We start from the raw sequence: 21087 nt of genomic DNA on the forward strand, positions 1-21087 counted from the left end.
AAAAACTGAAGATGACACAAACAAATGGAAAGCTATACTATTCCATGTTCATGGATTGGAAGAATTAATAGTGTTAAAGTGAAAAGGCTAACAGAGTTAAATCTCTGGCAAGACAATCACAGATATGTGTGAAAAGATACATATTACCAATATCAGGAGTATAAAAGGAGACATCATTACAGAACCTACAGACCATTGCAAGGATAATGAGGATACTAAGAATAACCTTAACCCAAATAATTCAAAAATTTAGCTGAAATAAACAAACTTGGAGGGGAAAAAAAAGGCTTACCAAAACTAACACATAAACAAAAAAAGCACATAATTAAATATTCCAATAGCTATTAAATAAATTAATTCTGTAATTAAAATCTTTCCCACAAAGAAAATTTCAGGCATAGCTAGCTTTACTGGTAAATGTTACAAAGTATTTAAGGATGAATATAACACTAAGCTTACAAAAACTCTTGCAGAGAAAAAAGAGGCCAGAATAATTCCCAACTTCATTCATGAGGCCAGAAATAACCCTGTTCCTCAAATCCTAAAAGGACATTACAAGAAAAGAAAATTATAGTCTGATCTCTCTCATAAACGTAACTGCAAATATCCTAAACAACAGCAAAAATACCAATATATAAAGGATTATACATCGTGAAAAGATGGCTATGTTCCAGGAATGTAAAGTTGGTTTAACATTTGAAAAATCAATCATCATCATTCTCCACATTAATAGAATAAAGAAAAGGAATAATATTATCCCATAGACATAGAAAAGGAATGTCATAAAAATTATCATTAATTATAAAATCAAACTAGGAATAAATGGAAATTTCATTACTCTATCATATTAGCTACAAGAAAAGAGAGCAAATATAACTCATAGTAGTAAAATATTAGAAATTTTCTGCCTAGGATCAAGAATGAGGTAAGTATAACTACTGTTATCACTTCTATTAAATCTATGTTAAAGATTTAACCACTGCAGTAAGGCAAGAAAAAGAAATAATAAGTGCAGGGGTTAAAAGGAATGAAATGAAATTTTCATTATTGCAGACTGCATACACCGAAAACTGTAACATGGGTTCATACATAAAAAACTTCAATCTATACACACGCTATTAAAATTGGTAAGTGAATTTAGCAAGGTAGTCATAAAGCCAGTACACAAAAGTTTATTTTTCCTAGATACAAACAAAAACAATCATGAAGTGAAATTTTAAAAGATTCCATTTATAACTGCATTCAAAAGAACTTAAATACCTTAGAATAAATCTACTGAACATTATATAAGACTTCTTCACATAAAACTATAAAACTTTGAGAGAAATTAAAGACTTAAAATAAATGAAGGGATCTACCATGTTCATAAATTGCAAATGTTAACTTTCTTATTCTCTCCAAATTGATCAAGAGATTTAATAATTTCAACCTAAATCCATTTTGAGGGGAGGGAGCAAGCTGATTTTTAATGTTCTAAGCAACTGCAAAGGGCCAAGAGTAGTTAAGAAAAACTTGATGAAGAAGAAAAAAGAAGGTGCACTTACATACCAGAAGTTAAGTCTTTTAATAAGGCTGAAGTGATTAAAGACATTTCAATAGTATGGTGGCACAAGGACAAAGAGATCAGTGAAATAGAACCGGATATTAAACCCAAACACTTTGATTTATGACAAAGTAACGCTGCAGAACAAGAATGGTCATTTCACCAGCTAGTGCTGGTACAACTAATTATCTACATGGAAAAAAGTAAATTAATTATAGATGGTAATATAAAAGGAGAGCTCATAAAGCATCTTCAGAATCAAAGAAGATAATGTAAAATAAAATATTCATAACAGTGGAATTGACAGACTTCTTAAACAGGATATAAAAACCACTTTCCACAAAGAAAAACAATGATAAACTGGATTCATTGTATTTATATATGTTATAATAAATATCTGTAGTTACAAACTTCTATTCCTCAAAAGAGACTATAAAGAGTTATTATTCTTTTAAAGCAACACAGTAGAAAAATTGAATAGATATTGAACAGGTATGTCACAAAGGAAGATATCCAAATGGACAATACATATATAAAAAGGTACTCAACTCAGCCATCAGAGAAATAAAACCACAGTGAAATACTGTTAAAAACCCACCAAATGTTGACAAGATTGAGGAGAAACTGAAATTTCCACACATTACTGGTGGAAGAGTTAACTGACACAATCATTACAGAAAACTTATGGCAGTATTTACTATCAAGGACATACACATATGCTACAACCCAATAATTTCACTCCCAGATATAAAGCAAACAGAAATATGTACTTTTATGCACCATGGCCAAACTAATCTATGGTGTTAGAAGCCATAAGAGTAGCTGCCTTTTAGGCTGAGGTGTGGAGTCTTGGCCAGGAAAGAATCTGATGGAGGTTCCAGGGCACTAGAAATGCTTTATATCCTGATCTGAGTGGTGATTACATGAGTGTACTCATTCTGGAAAATTCATGGATCTTAATAGTTTTACACTTTTCTACAAGTTATATTTCAGAAAGAAGTTTACTAAAAAATAGAATACAAAAAAAGTGAAGTAAAAGGGAAAAAACTATAAACAAAGCCACTATAAACAAAGGAGAACAAAACTAGAGGAGAAACAAAAGCATTCCTTATGTGAATTAATCCGACAGTATTTTTAAAAAACAGTTCTTAGTGAGAGAATCACTACTCCATACCTGTATTACTTACTTGCCAATTCAATACAATTCATATTAAAGCAAAGTAAATATTAAAATATTGTTTCATGAAATCACTGAGAAGATGCATTCATTGACTACAAGCTACTCTTTCACAGGTACTCTTCAATTCTATTCATTCATTCAAAATACTCACTGAGAACCTCTTACGCATAATTTATTCAACAACATCTTGAGCTCTTACATGTTAGAGTACACAAGAACAAGAAGGCAGATAAACCTCTCATAGTGCTAACAGTCTAACAGAGAAGACTCATAACAATGAATAATTATTATAAACTATGCCAAGTATTATGACATGGAAAGAACAAAGTGGCACAAACACACAAGTCAGGGACATCTAACTCAGTTCAGTAGGATTAGTGACAGTTTAGAGTTACATAACCTTCACAGAAATCATTTAGTATATTCCTTTATTTCACAAATTAAGAGAGACTAAAATGTGTGTCTAAGCTCAAGCAGTTAGATTTGAAGAGTGAGTTGATGTCAAACTGCTAACATGGGAACTGAAGCCAAAGAGGCAGTGGAGTATTTGCGACAGAGGGAAGACCATACATAAAGGTCTAGGGACAAGAATGAACGTAATACTTCATTTTAGAGACTATGAAGCCCTGGAGGACAATAAAAGACAAAAATCTCTGTCCTTGAAGAGTTCACTTTTAGAAAAATGAAAGAACATGTTTTAAATAAATCTAAATCCAACTCTATTCATTTGTTTGTAGATAGATGGAGAAGATGAAGTATGGCAGATTGTCAGAAAGTGAAGAAAATAGGGATGACTACAGATTTGTAAAAGCCATATAAACGTAAAAGCGATCCTGGAAATCCCCGCCATAGACCAAAGACCTGCAGAATCTTTTCCAATATGAGGTTCCATGATTCTAGACTTATATAGAGGTACACTATGTTATACAAATGCTATTCTTGAAAATAATGTACAGAATTTATATGAATTAAATGTGAAATGTATATCAGAGTTCAAAAAAATTAAAGATCTCTGGAGCTACCATATTAATGCAACGAATCCTCCATGGTCCTATACCTGCCACTAGCTTAGGTGTTCCTTTATATAAAACCTACCTCCTCTTGCCATCAGTTATCTCATTTATTAATTGGAAAGATTTAAATATGTTTGCTTTAAATTATTTTTTCAGCTTTAAAATTCTATGATGCTAAGCTTAAATTATTAGACATCAGCATTCCTAATGAAGCCACACTAGAATCCATGCTAAGAAACCAAATTTTTAAAAATACATGTATTTATAAAAAACCAGAAGTAAGCAATTAATTAGAGGAGGAAATAGAGACATGTACATCATCAAGGAATATAGCTCAGGGCAAACAATCTATGGCACTTCCTTTCCTTACTAAATTTAAGATTTAAAGTTAATTTTTAAAATGTAAGCAAAAACAGAAGCAATGCTTCAATGTTCTTAAGAAACACAACTCTGAAATAAAAAACAGGTGCAGCTAATTAAATGTCATTTTGTTTTCATTACTTTATGTTCTAATGCTCTCAAAAGTTTTGAGATGGAAAACAAGACACAGTGAAGAGAAAAGGCAAAATGCCCCAGGCAAGCCTAATCCAACACATTCTTTCCAGTATATGACATGTTCTCCTCAAGCCACTCATCACTATCCAGATATAATCAGTTCTGGACAAGAGCAATTACTCTGAATTCATGCTCTTCCCAACCATCTGCTCCAGATTCAATCAACAGACATCTTGCCCCACACATATGGAAGCTTACAATTTCATACTCAATGCCTACTAAATTATGTTATTTTTTGAGACTGCAATTAAGTTCCATTATTAGAAACTAAACCTAAATTGATCACAGGGGTAATAATACTTTTTAGGATTTCTATCTACTCTACAGATACTTAATTATATAAAGAAGTAACATGAAACATGGGCATCTTGATCTCAGAATTGAATTATAAAAGTTACGCATGAAATTTCTGAATAGCATACTCAGGCATATGAAGAATGAAAGCAACTATAACAAAATCTAAGTCTTCCTTTTTAAAATATACTTTACTCAAAGTATCAGAACTCCAGAAAATGTTTTATCTGGAGTCTTTAATCTCTCTCAGCTCAGTATGAAATACAGACAAGGTGATAAGTATCACTTGATATATCTGGAACTGAGAGTTCCATTTCTCATTGCTTATTCATAGAAAAGAAATTAAACAGGATACCCTCAATTTGTGCTTTATTTATACTACACATGATTGGTTTAACTTAAACTGATTGCAGAAGCCAGGTCTCTTCTGAACGCCCGATCAACTTTAAAAGTTGCTTGGAAGGCACCTGGTCTCAAGATCTGATTCTTGGGCCAAGACTTCACTAACTACTTGAGTTTGGACAGAGCACGTTGTCTGTCCCCATCTGCGAAATAAAGGAATATACTAAATGATTTCTGATAGAGTCTTCTACTTCTATGACATCAGAATTAATACACTTCACCAGCCCCAGGTTTCAAGAGACTTTCCTAAAATATAGCTTTTATTTTCAATTTTTTAATGTCAAATTATTTACTTACCTAACTTACCAACTGTACTAAAATGCTGAGTTTAAGAAAGGGGGGGGGGATTTAGTTGTTTAGAGCACAATTCTTATGCCAACAGAGGTTGAAGATCTATAGCTTGGTGGACAAGAGCAAGGCCCACGTAAGAGGAGAGGAACCAAGAAAATAATGAAGGAACACAGTCTGATCTGGTTTTGACCTGAGGAGGGCAAGGATCGGGATGCACAGATGCGGCAAAGGGGGAGAGCAGCCAACCATATTTATTTCTTTTTTTGGAAGGTACCAAAACTCTAAATAACACTCCATTAAAACTGAAAAAGTAATTCATAATCACTATCTCTGTTCCCTCAATTTTCAATCACCCCTCAATTTACTGCAATCTAGCAACTAGCCACAGGACCCCACTAGAACTACTCTCTTCCAAGGGCCCCATGACCTCCCAGGTAAGAAACTAAGCACTTGATGTCACTGTGGTCTCTATGTTGTTGATCCTGGCTCCACTATTTATTTCTTGGGTGATCTTGGTAAAGCTCCATAACCTCTCGGGTGATCTTGGTAAAGCTCCATAACCTCTCTGACCTAAGTTTTTGCACCTATAAAATGAAGATAACCATATAAGGGAGTAAGAAATCATTAATATGTGCTAAGGGACTTCAAACAACGGTTGACACATTGTAAGTACTCAATCAGAGATAATTATTAATGCACTATTTCTAATTACTTTCTCTTTGAAAACTTCCCTCACTTGAGTCACCATTTTTGGGGGTTCTCCTCCCATCTCTCTAATCACTCCTCAGTCTCCTATACCAGACCTTTTCTAACAACTCAACCTTTGAATGGTGATGGTCCCCAGGCACCTGGTCTCAAGACCTGATTCTCATTAGTACACTAAAACCTCCCTGACCATTCAAATACAATACAATGTATTTTAACTACCTGTTACACTGCTATACTTCCCTGTGCATCTTTAGCTTTAACAGGAGAGAGGCCAAATCTCTCTTATTCACTGAGAAGCCCCAGCACCCAGTGCAGTACCTGGCTCAAATGAATAAATGAATGAACTTTACTCATTCTAAGTGATTTCACTCATTTCAATGGCTTCAGTCACCATCTAACTGATGACAAACTGCTAATTCATATCTCTAACCAAGATCTCCTCATCTCCAAAACCTGCAATTCAAAGTCCTGCAGCTTAAACAGTGTAAAGAATAAACAGGGGCAGGAGGTGGAGGATAGAGTGGGCAGGAAGAAGACATTCCAATAGTCCAGAAAAGAGCAATGAAAATAGTTTAAATTAAAAAAAAAAAATTTAAAGCTCAAACTCAATAAATTTTGAAAATAGAGCTGACAGCATTTGATAGAGTAAAGAAGAAAGGAATTGAGTTATCTCTTCAATTGACTTTCATTTAGATAGACTGATTTTATTTTTGTGATTGTTTTAATTAGAAGAAAACCTTTCCTCAAGTTTTCTACGTTTATAGCCTTGGCAAGGCAACTCAGAAAATTTTCCACTAGTGAAGTAAATGGTATATATCACTTAGAGCTTAAACAGAATCAAAACTACCACCTGTTTTTCTGAAACAAACCATTCAGCTCTAGTCATTCCAAATGAACAACAAAAGTAATATTAAGATTCCCACTTAACTGACAAAAAAAAAATTCCACCTCTTATATAATATCCATAATATTTAACCAGTAGGAAAAATCCCACTATCACAAATATAACCATCACTGTATTTCAGAATTACAAAACAGAGGGGAAAGTTCATTGTTTTACAAGATATTATATTGCATAATTACTGCTTACTTAACCAACTACAATAATGAGTAAAGATATGATCTCTTATAAAATGCATTAATTAGAGCAGCAACCATGATACCTACATCAATTTAATGTTGTTGCTCTACTGCAGGCCTACAGTAGACTCTCATGTGGGATGAGGTGCACAGGGGAGGGAAGAGACTGTGACTTTGATAATGTGTAACATGAGGGCTCTCACACTCAGCAAGAAAATCTGTCAGGAAGGCACTCCCAAATCAAGTCTGTACCTATCTTTGTCTGTATATTTCTACTGATGGGCAAGACTTTCACTGCTCCAGATTCAGGGAAAATCACTGCCTTAGAAAGCTAAAGGGTTCTGCCAGATTTCCCTGATAGCCTTGGACAGAACTAGGATAATCAGGAATACTTCATAAAATCAAGAATCCTGCCAAAATCAAAATAAGCTTCTACCAGGGAACTACATAAATACACACAAAATACGAATTTGTTTTCAAAAAGAGACAGTGTCACTTATCAAGGGCCTGTATAAACCTTGAACACTGTTGCCAGACTTTACTTTTAAACCTCCTAAGAACTCTTCAAAAAATGTTATCCCTATTTAGCAGTTAGGGAAACAGTTCAAGAGGTTAAATGACTTGCTCAATGACTCTTAGCTGATAAGGGGCAGTGTTAGCATTTGTGACCTAGAGCTTTCAACTGAACCCCACTATTTCATTGGACTTTATTTGAAAATACTGAATTTTTATAGAATCAGTATTTTAATTCTAAGTTAGAAAACAACACTGGCAGAATCAATAAAGAAAATAGTGGAAAATGTTAGAAAGAGACCCTTTCTTAAGAGCTGGACTGTACGTAGTAGATCCTCCATAAATTCCTGTTAAAATAAGCAAATGAAGGGTGGGAGGGAGGCCTCACAGCTATAAATATCTCAGAACCCTGGTACAAGACAAACAAAGTTTTCCATTTCAAAAAAAAAGTTATGTAATAGTAATTAGATTCAGTATTTTTACCATACCTAATGTAAGTGCAATAATGACAAAATCATTGTTTAAATAAGAGTTTTAATTCTTCCTGTTCTGTGATGCTATCTTACCAAGGCCCAAGTATTTGGTATGAACATGTTGAAATGATGTGTAATCAACAAGGATGCTAAAGATAAATTCTTAGAGATGTGAAGCAAATACTTCCTTCCACTGTAAACAAAATGACTGAGTCCACTTCTTGAAGAAATCAAGCTCTATTTATATTCACTCTCCTGAAATGGCACAGGCAGCCTTAGAAGGATAAGTTTATAATAAATCCCTGCATTTGGAAAACACTGTTGCTAAGCATCTTCTAACATTCAGCAGAGTTGATATAATTCATGTCTCTGCTACATAATTAACATTTCATGTTTTCTAAAAAAGTGTGGTATGCTTATCTATGTTGTTAATTTAAAACATTATAAATTTTGAGGGAATTAATAAAAGGCTATGCAACTAATTAATTAGAAAGGCAGCCTAATCCCAGGAGAGATACAAACACAGACATTAAATGTCAGGATGTGTCAGAGTTGAGCTTATAAACAGCTTGTCTGCTTGAGATAAAACATTTCAAAATGCAGCTGCTCTGCTTAAAAAGGTGAGCTACAAAACATTAGGCTTTTGGACAAGTCATGACTTATCAAACCACACTCTAGCTCAAAAATTAATTTATAACATAAATTAATAAAAGAAAACATAACATTTGAAAATCAGTTTCACACCCAACCCTCAACATTAAAGATTGTATCTGTTCAGATAATAAGAGATCCAAGTGTTGAAAGCAACACTACTGCAGTATTTCCAACTTTCTTATTAATTATGGAGACAAAGTTTAAAATATGGAAAATATTTAGTAACACTGCAATAAAAGATTAGAAGAGTTGGGAGTAAGCACACTGAAAAAGATGCACTATCACTCTTACAAACTCTGTAATAGCCTATAAACTTTCTGCCCTCTGGAAAAGAATGCAGAAAACATATATGCCACAGGGATTTTGCTCATTAGATTACTATCCTATAAACAATAACTTTAGATTACTAAACTGATCAGTAACATAGTTCACTTAGGTTTTATGAAATCCTGGATCACTTCAGTGTATGCTGTTACTACACATCTGTGCATCACTTTTTGTTAAAAAGGGCAGAGCTTCCCCGATTAGAAGGCAGTCCTGGAAGAAGGAAAACCATCAGACAGCCAACACACAAAGAGCTCAGAGACTATATAGGCCTACAAATAATAAGCAAATAAATGTTCTAGGAAAAACACACATCTACATTCTTCCTTGTATTCTTAAATTGTTATTTCTTAACTCTTCCCTTAATTGTGGCTTTTCCATCTGTCAGAATTGTCATTTTAAAGTTTTATTCAGAACCATAAGACATACCTGCAAGACATTCATTTTCTCCTAGAGTGGGAGAGTTAAATGATATAGGAGTTCAGACTAGTACACATAAAAACTCAAGGAAGAAATTCAACACTATCAGTCAGAGAATTTACACTACCTAAAGTTAAAACAGTCATTTAAAATCAGTTACAGAGAATCTTCAGAAATTGGAGAGCTAGATGGCCTAGATCAGTGGCTCTCATAGCGCAGCCCTTGGACCAGCAGCATTGCTATCACCCGTAATTTGACAGAAATGCAAATTCTTGGACCCCACCCTGATCTAATAAACCAGCAGGATGAGGCCCAGAACTGTGTTTTAACAAGTTCTGCAAGTGATTCTCACACAGATTTAACACAGGAGAACCACTGACCTAAATCAGTGATACAAATAACTGTTCACAGGGAAGTGCGAGACTGGCTACTTCAAAATCACTTGAAAAACATCATAAGTACTTGAAACCAATTCCCCACCTCCCTTATTCAATTAAGTATGGGGAGGGAGTGTGTATGCGCGTAGGTTCCCAGGTGAACCTGATACATCATACGGTTTAAGAACCAATACCTATGTCAGTGGCTCTCAAAGTCCTAGACCAAGCGGTGTCAGCATTAGATCAGCTGGGAACACGTTAGGAATGCACAAGAACCAGCCCAGACTTACTGAACCAGAAACTTTGAGACTAGGGCACACCCAGCCATTGAGTTTACTAAGTTCTCCAGGTGGTTCAGACACATGACAAAGTCTGAAAACTTCAACTCTGAGTGATCTGTTGGGAACTGGGAACATGTGAAATGAATCTGAATTCTGCTGTGAAGAATAAATAATAAGAGAAGAATTAACCTGCATACTCAGGAATACATCTCCTGGAGCTGCAGTCTCTCACTGTCCTGACAAATTTGGAAGTCAAGGTGCCTTATTTCCCAAATATGCCAGCGGAATTCTCAAGCTTCAATGCAGCCCACTTAAATGCAGCAATACTGGTAAACAATGAAAATGCCTCCTAAAAAGCACTGGTTTGAAGCAAGATGTGGTTCAAGTCCCCAGTTAGAACCATAGCTAAGACATCTGGCCAATGGGAAGCCAAAAACAGACTGGAAATGTTCAAGAAAAGAGCAGCAGTTATTTAAGGCATCACAGAACACTTACACCTCGCTACCTATATACAGGAGTTGTTTCCTCAGCATCAAGCAGGGATTTCGAAAGGCAACAGAGGACAGGAGGAGATGAATCTCACCAGGGACCAGGGTTTAAAGACAAAACCAAACTCCAAGGTTAACAAATATTTTTATTACTCTAGCGAGGGGAGTGGAGTGGTAATTATGTCTCATTATGTCTCCCAGTTTCCACATACATTTCTCAGATCAAATACTTACTAAGCAACTATTTTGTACTAGAAATCATTAATATTGCCTCCACGTATTAAGATTTTACCATGACTCTTTTTGTTAAAACAATGATTCTAACTCTGTGTGTAATTCTAAGTCACAATATATTAATTGGGACTGCGTCTACTTGCCCAAGGACATTTACCATATTAAAAAAAAAAGGTGGGGCAGCATCAGTTTCAACAGTCTTAGGCAGTCATTTTAAATGACTGAGAACCATTCAATGTACCCTCTAACAATTCCTCTAAATTCAGTTAGGAGGCAACATTAAATGTTAAATTCTTTTTATTTAGAACTAGGAGTACGTAGTTCAAATTTATAGTACAGCTGAGTTTTCCCTTCCCCTGCTCAATGCACACGTCGGGTATGCTCTTGGATGTTCACTAAGTTGGATACACTTATGCCCATTCTACAGCACTTGGAGCATAATTCTACAATTTTAATTCTCACAGAGTTTTAAAGTTGTTTTATCTTTCTTTCTGAATTACACTATTAACCAAATGTATAATTTACTCAAGTCCTTAGAAACTATAAAACTGCTCCAATGAGAAAATGCAGTTAACTTCACAATCAGCATTAGTCTGCTTTGTAGCATTATTTCTAAGAAAACTGTGGGAGAAAACCCTGACCAACTACCTAAGTTTAAATCATTCAAACAAGTACAAAAGAGAAGACGATGAAAGGTAGAAAGGCCAGATGTATGTAAGTAGCTAATGAGGCCAGGGCAGGTTTTGTGAGTAACTTGGGAACTTCCTTGTTATTTTCCCTTTTTCTAGTCCTTCCTAGCCTTCCTTGCCTTCCTTGCCTTCCTGCCTTCCTTCTTTCCTCCCTCCTTTTCTTTCTTTTTTTCCATTTCTTTCTTTCTTCTCCCTTGTATCCAGGGAATGTCATATTTACAATGGTTCTTAGATATCATATACCAGAACCCCCTTCAATTTACAAATGGAGAAAACTAAGGTTCATATAAAGCAAAGAACTTGCCCAAGATCACAAGCCTTATTTTAAAGGCAGGTCTGTTCAACTCTCAAAATCCATTTTCTACTATGCCCCCCTGCCTCTTTGGAAAAATCCCCTGCAAAAAATTCTAGCACACTGTTTATAAGCTTTATTCTGCTATATAAAGTTAGAAAACAACACTACATAATACAACATACACTAGTATTTAAGACAAGTATACACAAAACCACGTATTTTCCCTACTGGACACTTTAATTCTAAGACTAATCTTTTTAAAAATTACCTTCTTATAATCTGATTCATTACTAGATTAGGGGAGACAGAAGATCAATGCAATACCTGATAATCTGAAATTAAGTTACATTAACAGCAGTTAATATTTATTTACTGCTTGTATGCACCAAGTATATCCTTTTTAAAATGTATATATATCTTCACATAAAAAGTCTTCTCCACTTAACCTTCTGATCCTTTCACAACTTTTTCAATTAAATATAACAAAGTAAATGGGAGAATTTCTTAAATTTTCTTGCCATTTTCCTGAAGTTCTTTAGGGTACTACAGTGCCTATGAAAAGTAGATGGTCCTATTTATACCTAGTATATGAGTTATATTATCACTTTTCTCCTGAAAGTCTTAGGACACCACTTTATTTCTGGATTATAATTACCTGTGAAAAGATACAGCTATTTTCTACTCTAAAAATTGATCCTACCCTGAGTTTCACAGACTGAAATTAAACCAAAAAGCCTTACACCACCCTGATAAAAATCTATTTTATGATTTAATTTTGGTTAAGAGCATGGATTTGGAGTAAGATGATCCTGAGTTTAAATTCTAGTTCTGCCACATATTAGCTTTGAGACCTCTTTTGAGTCTATCTGATATTTTTATCACAGTGTTGGTGTGACAATTAGATGAAAGAATGTTTTCCTTTTCCCACCTTCTCATGCCCTCATTTTAACTGTACAATTCCTGCTTTTTCTTTAAGATTCTTCTTAGATGTCACTTTTTCTATATAACCAGTCTCCTTTCTTCAGAGGAGATAACTACATTTTCCATAGTTTTATGAGCATGTATCTCACTGTATAAGTAGTTGTTTACAAATCTTTCCTTCATCAGACTGTGTTTCTAGACAGCAAGAATCCTAGAGCCTTCTAGAATGCATGAAATGTATTAGAAAGTCAAAAACTGTCTGATAAAGGATGCTGAAGAATGAATCCTTGCCTAGATGAGCAAGTCCAAAGCAATGCCTAAATGGTAATCCAGACTCTTCACTGTTACCTAATGGAATGAAGGAAGCAAAGTTATCCACTGATACTTCTGCTTCTTGATAGCTAGGGAATTCATTTCCATGATCAAACACACCATTTCTTGTGAAGCATAAAAAAACTAGACAGAAAGGGACTTTGTCCTAGACCGCAGTGCACCAGGATGTTTGCATCTGCTTTGTGGGCTACAAAACCAATAGTCTCCCCCAGCTGTAAGTCCTCTAAAATAGAAACTGATAGTAACCAAACAGAATGAAATAAAATTGATTTTCTCCACAAAGAATAAAGTATTCAAAGGCCCATAAATATGTCTTCTAACTTTCCTTTTCCTATCTGTTCTAACTTCTCAAACCTCTTTTCCTGCACACACTGGGTCAGATTAGAAAGATCAAAGGACTAATGAAAAGAGTCTTCAGAGCCTACTAAATAAGACTGACTATGAAACAATGCTTTGGAGATAAAAGTTACTATATTTCTGTACTAAAGCTCTTTAAAAAACCCTAAATTTCCAACTCAAGAATTCGATTTCTTCCATTACCTACAAGGGTTAAACTTTCTCTAAAGCACCTTATGAAGATACTGGCTAGGTCACAAACTGGAACAGAATGCCACAACTGAAAAAAAAAGCTCCTCCAAAATATAAAAAGACTTAGAAACACATGCCCATATAAGAAAACAAAATAAATATAAGGAACATAAGGTAACTAACAAACTTGAGATGCTATGAGGCATGCGCAGTCTTTAGAGGAAAGAAGCCTTTTTCTAGAAATATTCTCAGAACAACAACAAAAAAGATTATCAGATATTTTTCAAAAAATTCTTACTTGCCTAATCAAACACTTTAGTTGGTTATAAAAACTGCCCTGATTTGATCACACTCTTCATGGTTGAAATTACCCTGAAAAACTGCAAAAATGTTAAAGTCTTACGGGCTTCAAAGTAACTATAGTTATGCCACGGTGAAGTTCTTAAAGTCAGAGTCAAATGATTAATAACAACACTTAAACATTTTCAGACTTAACACTGTCACATATTCTGAGGCAAAGAATTCTTAGGTTTCACTAAGTACTTTTACAGCACCGTAACAAATATAGAGCTGCTCCTCAAGGAAAATCTTCATTCTCTTGCAGGCACTTCTCCCAAATTTCCATAGCACAGTATCAACAAATATTGTCATCATCAATATTGTCATTAATGTATCCAGTTACATTGTATGTGCACACTTAAGAAAGTCTGAAAAGATATACACTACAATACTGTTCATTTTTAGGAGGTAGGATTAAGAGGGATTTTTATTTCTTTTTTATAGTTTTCTGAATTATCTAATTTTTTTTCCAAACAATAATTTTATGATTAGAAAAATTAGCTATTTCCATTAGGAAATAAGTGAGATATAAACTATCAGTTTGTAAACAAACCAGAGTTAAGTCCATCAGTACAGACTCACTATAGCAAATCGCTCTCACCTGCTTCATTACACAAGGCTTTCAAATCCGCTCCAACGTATCCATGAGCACTATCTGCCAGCTGTAGCAGCTCAGCTTCAGTGAGCAAATGGGGTACCTTGCGAAGCAGTTTCTGGAGGATATCTAGCCGGTCTTGAGCATTCGGAACTCCAATCTCAATCTCTTTATCAAATCGTCCAGGTCTTCGGAGTGCAGCATCCAAAGCATGAGGGCGATTTGTGGCCCCAAGAACCAACACCTGTCCTTCACTTCCTTCCTAACAAAATCAGATAAAAATAAATTATATATTCTTCTAAAAGTAAATTTAAAAATAAGCGCTAGCAATATAGACAAGGATGGATCTAACTATCCAGGCTGCTAAGTCCTATCCCTTATTTCCCAAATTTCATTATTCATCCCACATTGCCCAACTCTAACTGCTCCATCACCTAGAAAATTTTCCAATACTTACCTCTCCATCTATTGTAAATGATGTCTCTTTCACTTCTAGCATCTTAACTACACTATTCTCACAAATAATAACAAATGATACTCTATCCTATATAGCTGTTTTAATTTAATTGTTTTAAGGTGTCCTTTTCCCTACTTAAAAGCAAACAGAACAAGGCTCTACTACACAACTGTCTAAGAAATCTTCCTCACTTATAGACTGTTTATTTTGGTAAATTTTTAAATTCCTGAAAATCTTCACAACAATATAACCAACACCTAAGTATCAGACATCCTTGAACACACATGGATTTTTTACTCTCTGAGAATAAAATTTGGAACAACAAACTATAAAGAACTATGATCATGATCAGCCACCTGAAGAAATTATCCAACATTCTATGCAGATGACTCAAGCATAATCTCACAGAGACAAGCTTAACTTGAATGTGATTTGAAGAAAGAAAACACAAACCTAATCAATTATACTAGATGTGCCAACAGAAAAAGGTGGATTACAATAAATGTACGAATTATTTCAAAGACAAAATACAGACCCTTTAAATATTTTCAGACTAAAACTTCATTGTCACATGCTTCCAGTCCTGCCCAGAGTGAAGAACATTAGTTCACAGCAGGCTATCCCGGTGGCACAGAAAGAGGCAGCAATGATATGGTAATTTAGATCCTCCAACACAGAGCCTTCCATCTGATTTCCTACTCATCAAAAACCTATTTATATAATGCCACTCTCCACATCTATTTGTCTTCATAAACTATTTGGTCAGCTAAATAATTGTATTTCTTATTGTAAATGGACAAACTGGTGTCCCAGTTTAATCAGTCTCTTGAGTGTTGCCACCGTGGGTCATCCTCAGAGCTCCACTACCTCCAACATACTAACAACACTGAATTCTCTAACTTGACAAGCTGAGAACCAAACCTGGGACATGCTGATCACTCCTAGGTACTCCCCAAGACTGAGAACCACATGGTCATTCAGCTTCCCCCAGGTAACAACCCTTCTCTCGTGTTACTATTAAAACTGTGACACAGGTTAGCAAACAACAGAGACAATACGAAACCTTCATGTTATTCTCACATGTTTGGTTTCTACCAATAGACAGTAAATCCAAAAATTTCTAAATGTCCACTTTTTTAATGGGCAAAAGAAGGAATTTAGGATGCCATGATTTCTAAAAAAATTTTTGGTTCTAACTTGTATTATGATTCTAAAAAATGAGTTATTTACAATCTTGCATGAGAAGTGTATTCTTCTAGTAAATGGCTATCAGGGGTCTGAGAAGAGTTTTCTTCATCCCTCTTCCCTACCAGTCCCATGGCTCTCCCTTTCATAATCAGCACTTAGTTTTTATTAATATAAGATAGTATGCACTATCAGAGAATCTCATAACATGAGGAAATTCTTTTAAAATGTTGTACAAACACATTTCCATCATTCTCACTTCCTATCCTTTCACTTGCCAAACTTAAAACCCCAAAAGAATCAATTTTTAAGAGTATTAAGACTTACTCATGAAATTTCTTAGTAAAATCCCCTAAAATTCAACTGCTAAATTTTCCTCACTAAATTTTTGCTACAGGTTTTTAGGTTAATATCATTTATTACAAAAGAAATCTCTCATTGTATATAATTTTATATGCTACAAAAACAGGCTAGGTTACATTGTCCTGTCGCTAAGAAATCACTGAAGAAAATTATTTTATGGGTCTTTCCTCTAGTTTGTGCAGTTAACATTTTTCCCTTGCCCTAGAGAACCCCCAAACTCAGGCATACTTAATAGTTTTTTCTACTTCATACATTTAAGAATCTAGCACCTCCTACAGGAATCAATACTGATGCTATACTTACTGAACCAATACCATCCATCAGTGTTAAGAGTGAAGCTACAACTCTTTTTTCCACTTCATTCTGAGCCCCTTCTCTTTTGGGGCAAAGTGCATCCAGTTCATCAATAAAAATAATTGATGGGTGCCTAAAAATAAACAAGTAAAATGAATTCAATATACATGTAATTTTTAAATTTGATACAATGCATTTCAATTAAAAAATTGAACATGAGTCATTTTAATTTTTAGTTGAAATGCAACAGATCAAATTTAGGATTTAGTTAATAATATTAAAGACAAAAGCAATAGGATGTTAAACTGAAAAATCTTAGATTAATTTTAGCCCATATTATTAACTCACCAATATTACACTCTAGATCTGCCCTCAATTAACAGCAGAGTACTGAGAACAGTCTATTGCTCATGAGATGAGAGTCCATTACCAGACAGAACCTGCCCACTAATGCCCACTAAACTGCTATGCCTGGATCAATTCACAAGCCAAGACCAGAGATGCTAGTCCTTGGAGCCAGTTTAAAGTCCAAGGGATAGAAAGTAGAAATGCTCTTTTCCTTAATTGACTGAAAAAAAAAAAAAAAACCCCTCAAGATGATCAATTCTCCCATAAAAAGATGAAAATTCTCTCGTAAGAGGAAACCTCAACTGCCAGGAACATAACAATAGCAACAGTGAAAACATACTACACAATGAGGTGTACCACTGGTTCTCAAATCTTCGGGATTGGGAGTAAAAACTATTATATCATCTACTATCGCCGGAAAAAAAAATTTTTAATGGAAGTTTTGATAAGAAAGCGGAAATTATAAGCTAAATACCAACACAATGAAAGAGCTATAGCCATATTATAAATAACATGACATTAGATCAAGTTACAGACCACACTCTAAAAGAACTTGCAATGTAACAATGGCAGCCCAAACTGACAATTAGTACAAATCATTTTTAAAGAGCAAAAGATTTGTCCCTTTGAAGCAGAGTGTAATAAAACAAAGTTTTAAACCTAAAGAGCAAATATAATAGTCTACTAAAAGAACTAGATATATTGGCTATATCTGAGTACTCAAAAGAAAGAAAATCATAAATTTATATGCTTAAGCAGTCATATGACTTAGTACTGTCTTAATTTTTACCTTATGTAATTCTTTAAATTGTTGAAATATAACATTACATTACTTTCAGGTATACAACATAATGATTCAACATTTGCACATACATATTGTGAAATGATCACAAGTCTAGCTCAAGGTGTCACCATACAGGCATAAAACTTTATTCTTGTAAAGAGAACTTTTAAAATCTACTCTCTTTGTAACTTTCAAATATGCAATACAGTATTATAAACTACAGTCACCATGCTGTGGATTACATCCCCATAATTTATTTTATAACTGGAAGTTTGTACCTTTTCCTACATTATGTAATTTAATTCCTTATTTATCACATTTCCAAAACAATACTAGATAGAAATAGATTAGATAGAACTTCATTAGATTTATAATCTGTATCCAGTGCTATCACTATTATTTTTGTCCTATTATTTTTGTTCATGCTTCATATAAAGTGCTACTGTTTCTACTTTGATTAAAACAGACTTGACTATTAATTCCAAATATCCAAAAATAAAGAATACCGCAGAGTGGCTTCAGCAAATATCTGACGTAACCTTGCTTCAGTCTCCCCGTAGAATCTGTAACAAATAAAATACATTTAAAGACTAACTCTTGTTGTTTTTAAAGTTCTGTCTATAGAAGTTCTGATTTTTCAGACATTTCCAGAAGACTTAAGACTACTTTCAAAAATTATTTTCCAAACTTAATTTTTATACACATTAAAAAGCCAATTTAAAATATTTCAATGGAAAGAAAAATGCCATGATATCATTTATATGTGGAATCTAAAAAAGAAAAAAGAAGATACTAATAAACTCATCTACAATACAGAAACAGACATAGTATACAATCTTTTGGCTACCAGGTGAAAAGATGTGGGAATACATTTGGGAGTTTGAGATTTGCAAATGTCAACCATTATATATAAAAATAGATTTTTAAAAATTTCTTCTGTGTAGCACAGAGAACTATATTCAATATCTTGTAATAACCTTTAATGAAAAAGAATATGAAAACAAATATATGCATATATATATGCGTGACTGGGACATTATGCTGTACACCAGAAATTGACACATTGTAACTGACTATACTTAAATAAATAAATATTTCAACATATGAAATATCCAGACAGAATGCTATGTAGCCATTTTTTAATGGTATTTAATATATCTAATAGTATTGTTTAGTCTATTAAGTTTTGCACCTACTTGCTTATAATTTCAGGGCCATTAATTACAGAAACATAGGCTCCGACTTCACTAGCGACAGCCCGGGCAATCATTGTCTTTCCAGTACCTGGAGGACCATAGAGTAACACTCCTCTAGGGGGAGGAATTCCTAGAAGAAAAAGCACCAAATGCTGGTTTCAGCATTATTAGGTTTCTTTTAAGTGCTGTCATATGACTTCAAACATAAGTTATAAATATACCTTGAATCAAAACCATAGTGTCAGACCTTCTTTTTTCCCTCCAGAATGGCATAGTAACTAGCCCAAACACCGATCTCCAGCAATGACTTTTTCTCTCTGTAGACCCAACCAGGCCAGGCTGGTTACTGACAGCCTGGCTGGACACCTACACTATTTTCATGCCCCATCCCACACAGCACAGTTCAATGATCAGAAAACAAAGCCATCTAGGAGAATATAGGCACTACCAGCAAAATTCAATCCAAGGGTTCATTTTATATACATAAACATTCACGGAAAAGGAAAAAGCAGAGAAAGAGATGGTATGCGCCAAGAACATGCAGAAAAAGCCCTGAGTTTCAGAGGAAACGCTGAGCTTCCTAGGAGCTAAGTCATTCCCTGAACCACTGGCTCCAATGCAAAGAGATCTGTACACAGCTACATTTCCTGGATGAAGTTTTATCCAACCTATTTGAACATTTTTGGTTTATTTCTTTTGTTATTACAGCTAACGTAGCAAGACAAGATACTTATTCTACATCCAATGCAAATAAGTGTGGAAATGTGCAATTGGAAGAGACAAGGCTGCAATAAACTCACATTACAACCTAAAGAGACTAAGCATAGAAAGTCTCATTTAACTGGCATCTCCCAAAGCAACTCACACCTCCTACCATAACTCCTACTCAGGGAGGAAAGCAGGAAAAGAGGTGAACAGTCATTAGATAAGTGGAATGAGCCAACTGCTTTTCAGTTTGAACTGAACTCTTTTGGTTGTAATATACTGAAGAAATCATACCATAACTCTTGAAAAGTTCAGGCTGTTTTAGAGGCAATTCAATTATTTCTCTAATTTCTTTCAGCTGACTATTTAAGCCGCCTATCATGTCATAAGTTACTTTGAATTGGCTGTCCTGATTTTTTGAATTTGTATGAATTTTTGTAAAATTGATTCTTGTTGTCGAAGAAATAAAATAAAAGGTATCAGTGTTGCACTTTGCTCCCACGCTGGATGACTTCAGCGACCTCTCTTCATTGACAGGTTGCCCATTTCCTTCTCTAGAAGACTCAAAACTGCATTTAAGACCTGTGAATTCCTCTAGTTCAAGTCCGCTACTGTTTCCAGGACTCTCTGTAACATCGGACAAAACATCACCAGCTTTATTTATCATTCTGTCATCTACTGGCTTGTAAGGAGTACTGCTTGATGCTGGGTTTCGAGGTACTTCCAGATTTAACTGGCTTAGCTGTAAAGATATATCCAGGGTACTGGTTTCTATGCTGGACGGCTCAGAGGCCATAACCTGGACATCAGTGTCAGAGTCACTCTGAGCCCTTCTCAACATTGTGCCATCTGCGCCTTTCACTTGCAACACTTGCAACTTGCATGGTCGTCCATAGAATGTACAATACAGAAAGTTGCCCGGTAACACAATCTTGCCATCTGCAAAACAATTTATTAAATGTGTATGTTAACACAATTTTTCACCCATTTACAATTTAAATAGCAATTTATTTCATCTATTAACAAAGCTATCTGAAAAGACTAAATCAAGATGGAAGTATTAATAAAATAACTGTCATGAGAAACAGAAGACCTAGTATTTGTCTACATTACAGCACTATCTGGAGACAGAATAAGGACAAGATGATTCTCTGAAATCCTCTATACTCAATATATTTAGGATTCTATAAACCATATCCACAAATAGCCAGGCATTCCAGATGCA

General features: G+C 34.6%; 1 protein-coding gene across 10 annotated transcripts in view; it reads right to left on the reverse strand.

Annotated features, from left to right (window-relative positions):
* Positions 1-21087, reverse strand: part of AFG2A (AFG2 AAA ATPase homolog A) — a 342561-nt gene that overhangs the window by 311077 nt on the left and 10397 nt on the right. For all 10 annotated transcript variants that reach the window (XR_012498999.1, XR_012498988.1, XR_012498987.1 and 7 more), the window contains exons 5-9: positions 20157-20801; positions 19158-19287; positions 18468-18524; positions 16839-16962; positions 14537-14792 (exon numbers count right to left, since the gene is read on the reverse strand). Coding sequence is in view for 6 of the 10 variants with exons in the window: in XM_074341241.1 (XP_074197342.1) it covers positions 14537-14792; positions 16839-16962; positions 18468-18524; positions 19158-19287; positions 20157-20801 (1212 nt within the window). In the remaining 4 variants the exon portion in view is untranslated. The remainder of the gene's footprint in view (positions 1-14536; positions 14793-16838; positions 16963-18467; positions 18525-19157; positions 19288-20156; positions 20802-21087) is intronic.

This window comes from Camelus bactrianus, chromosome 2 (assembly GCF_048773025.1).
Source record: "Camelus bactrianus isolate YW-2024 breed Bactrian camel chromosome 2, ASM4877302v1, whole genome shotgun sequence".
Taxonomy (NCBI): domain Eukaryota; kingdom Metazoa; phylum Chordata; class Mammalia; order Artiodactyla; family Camelidae; genus Camelus; species Camelus bactrianus.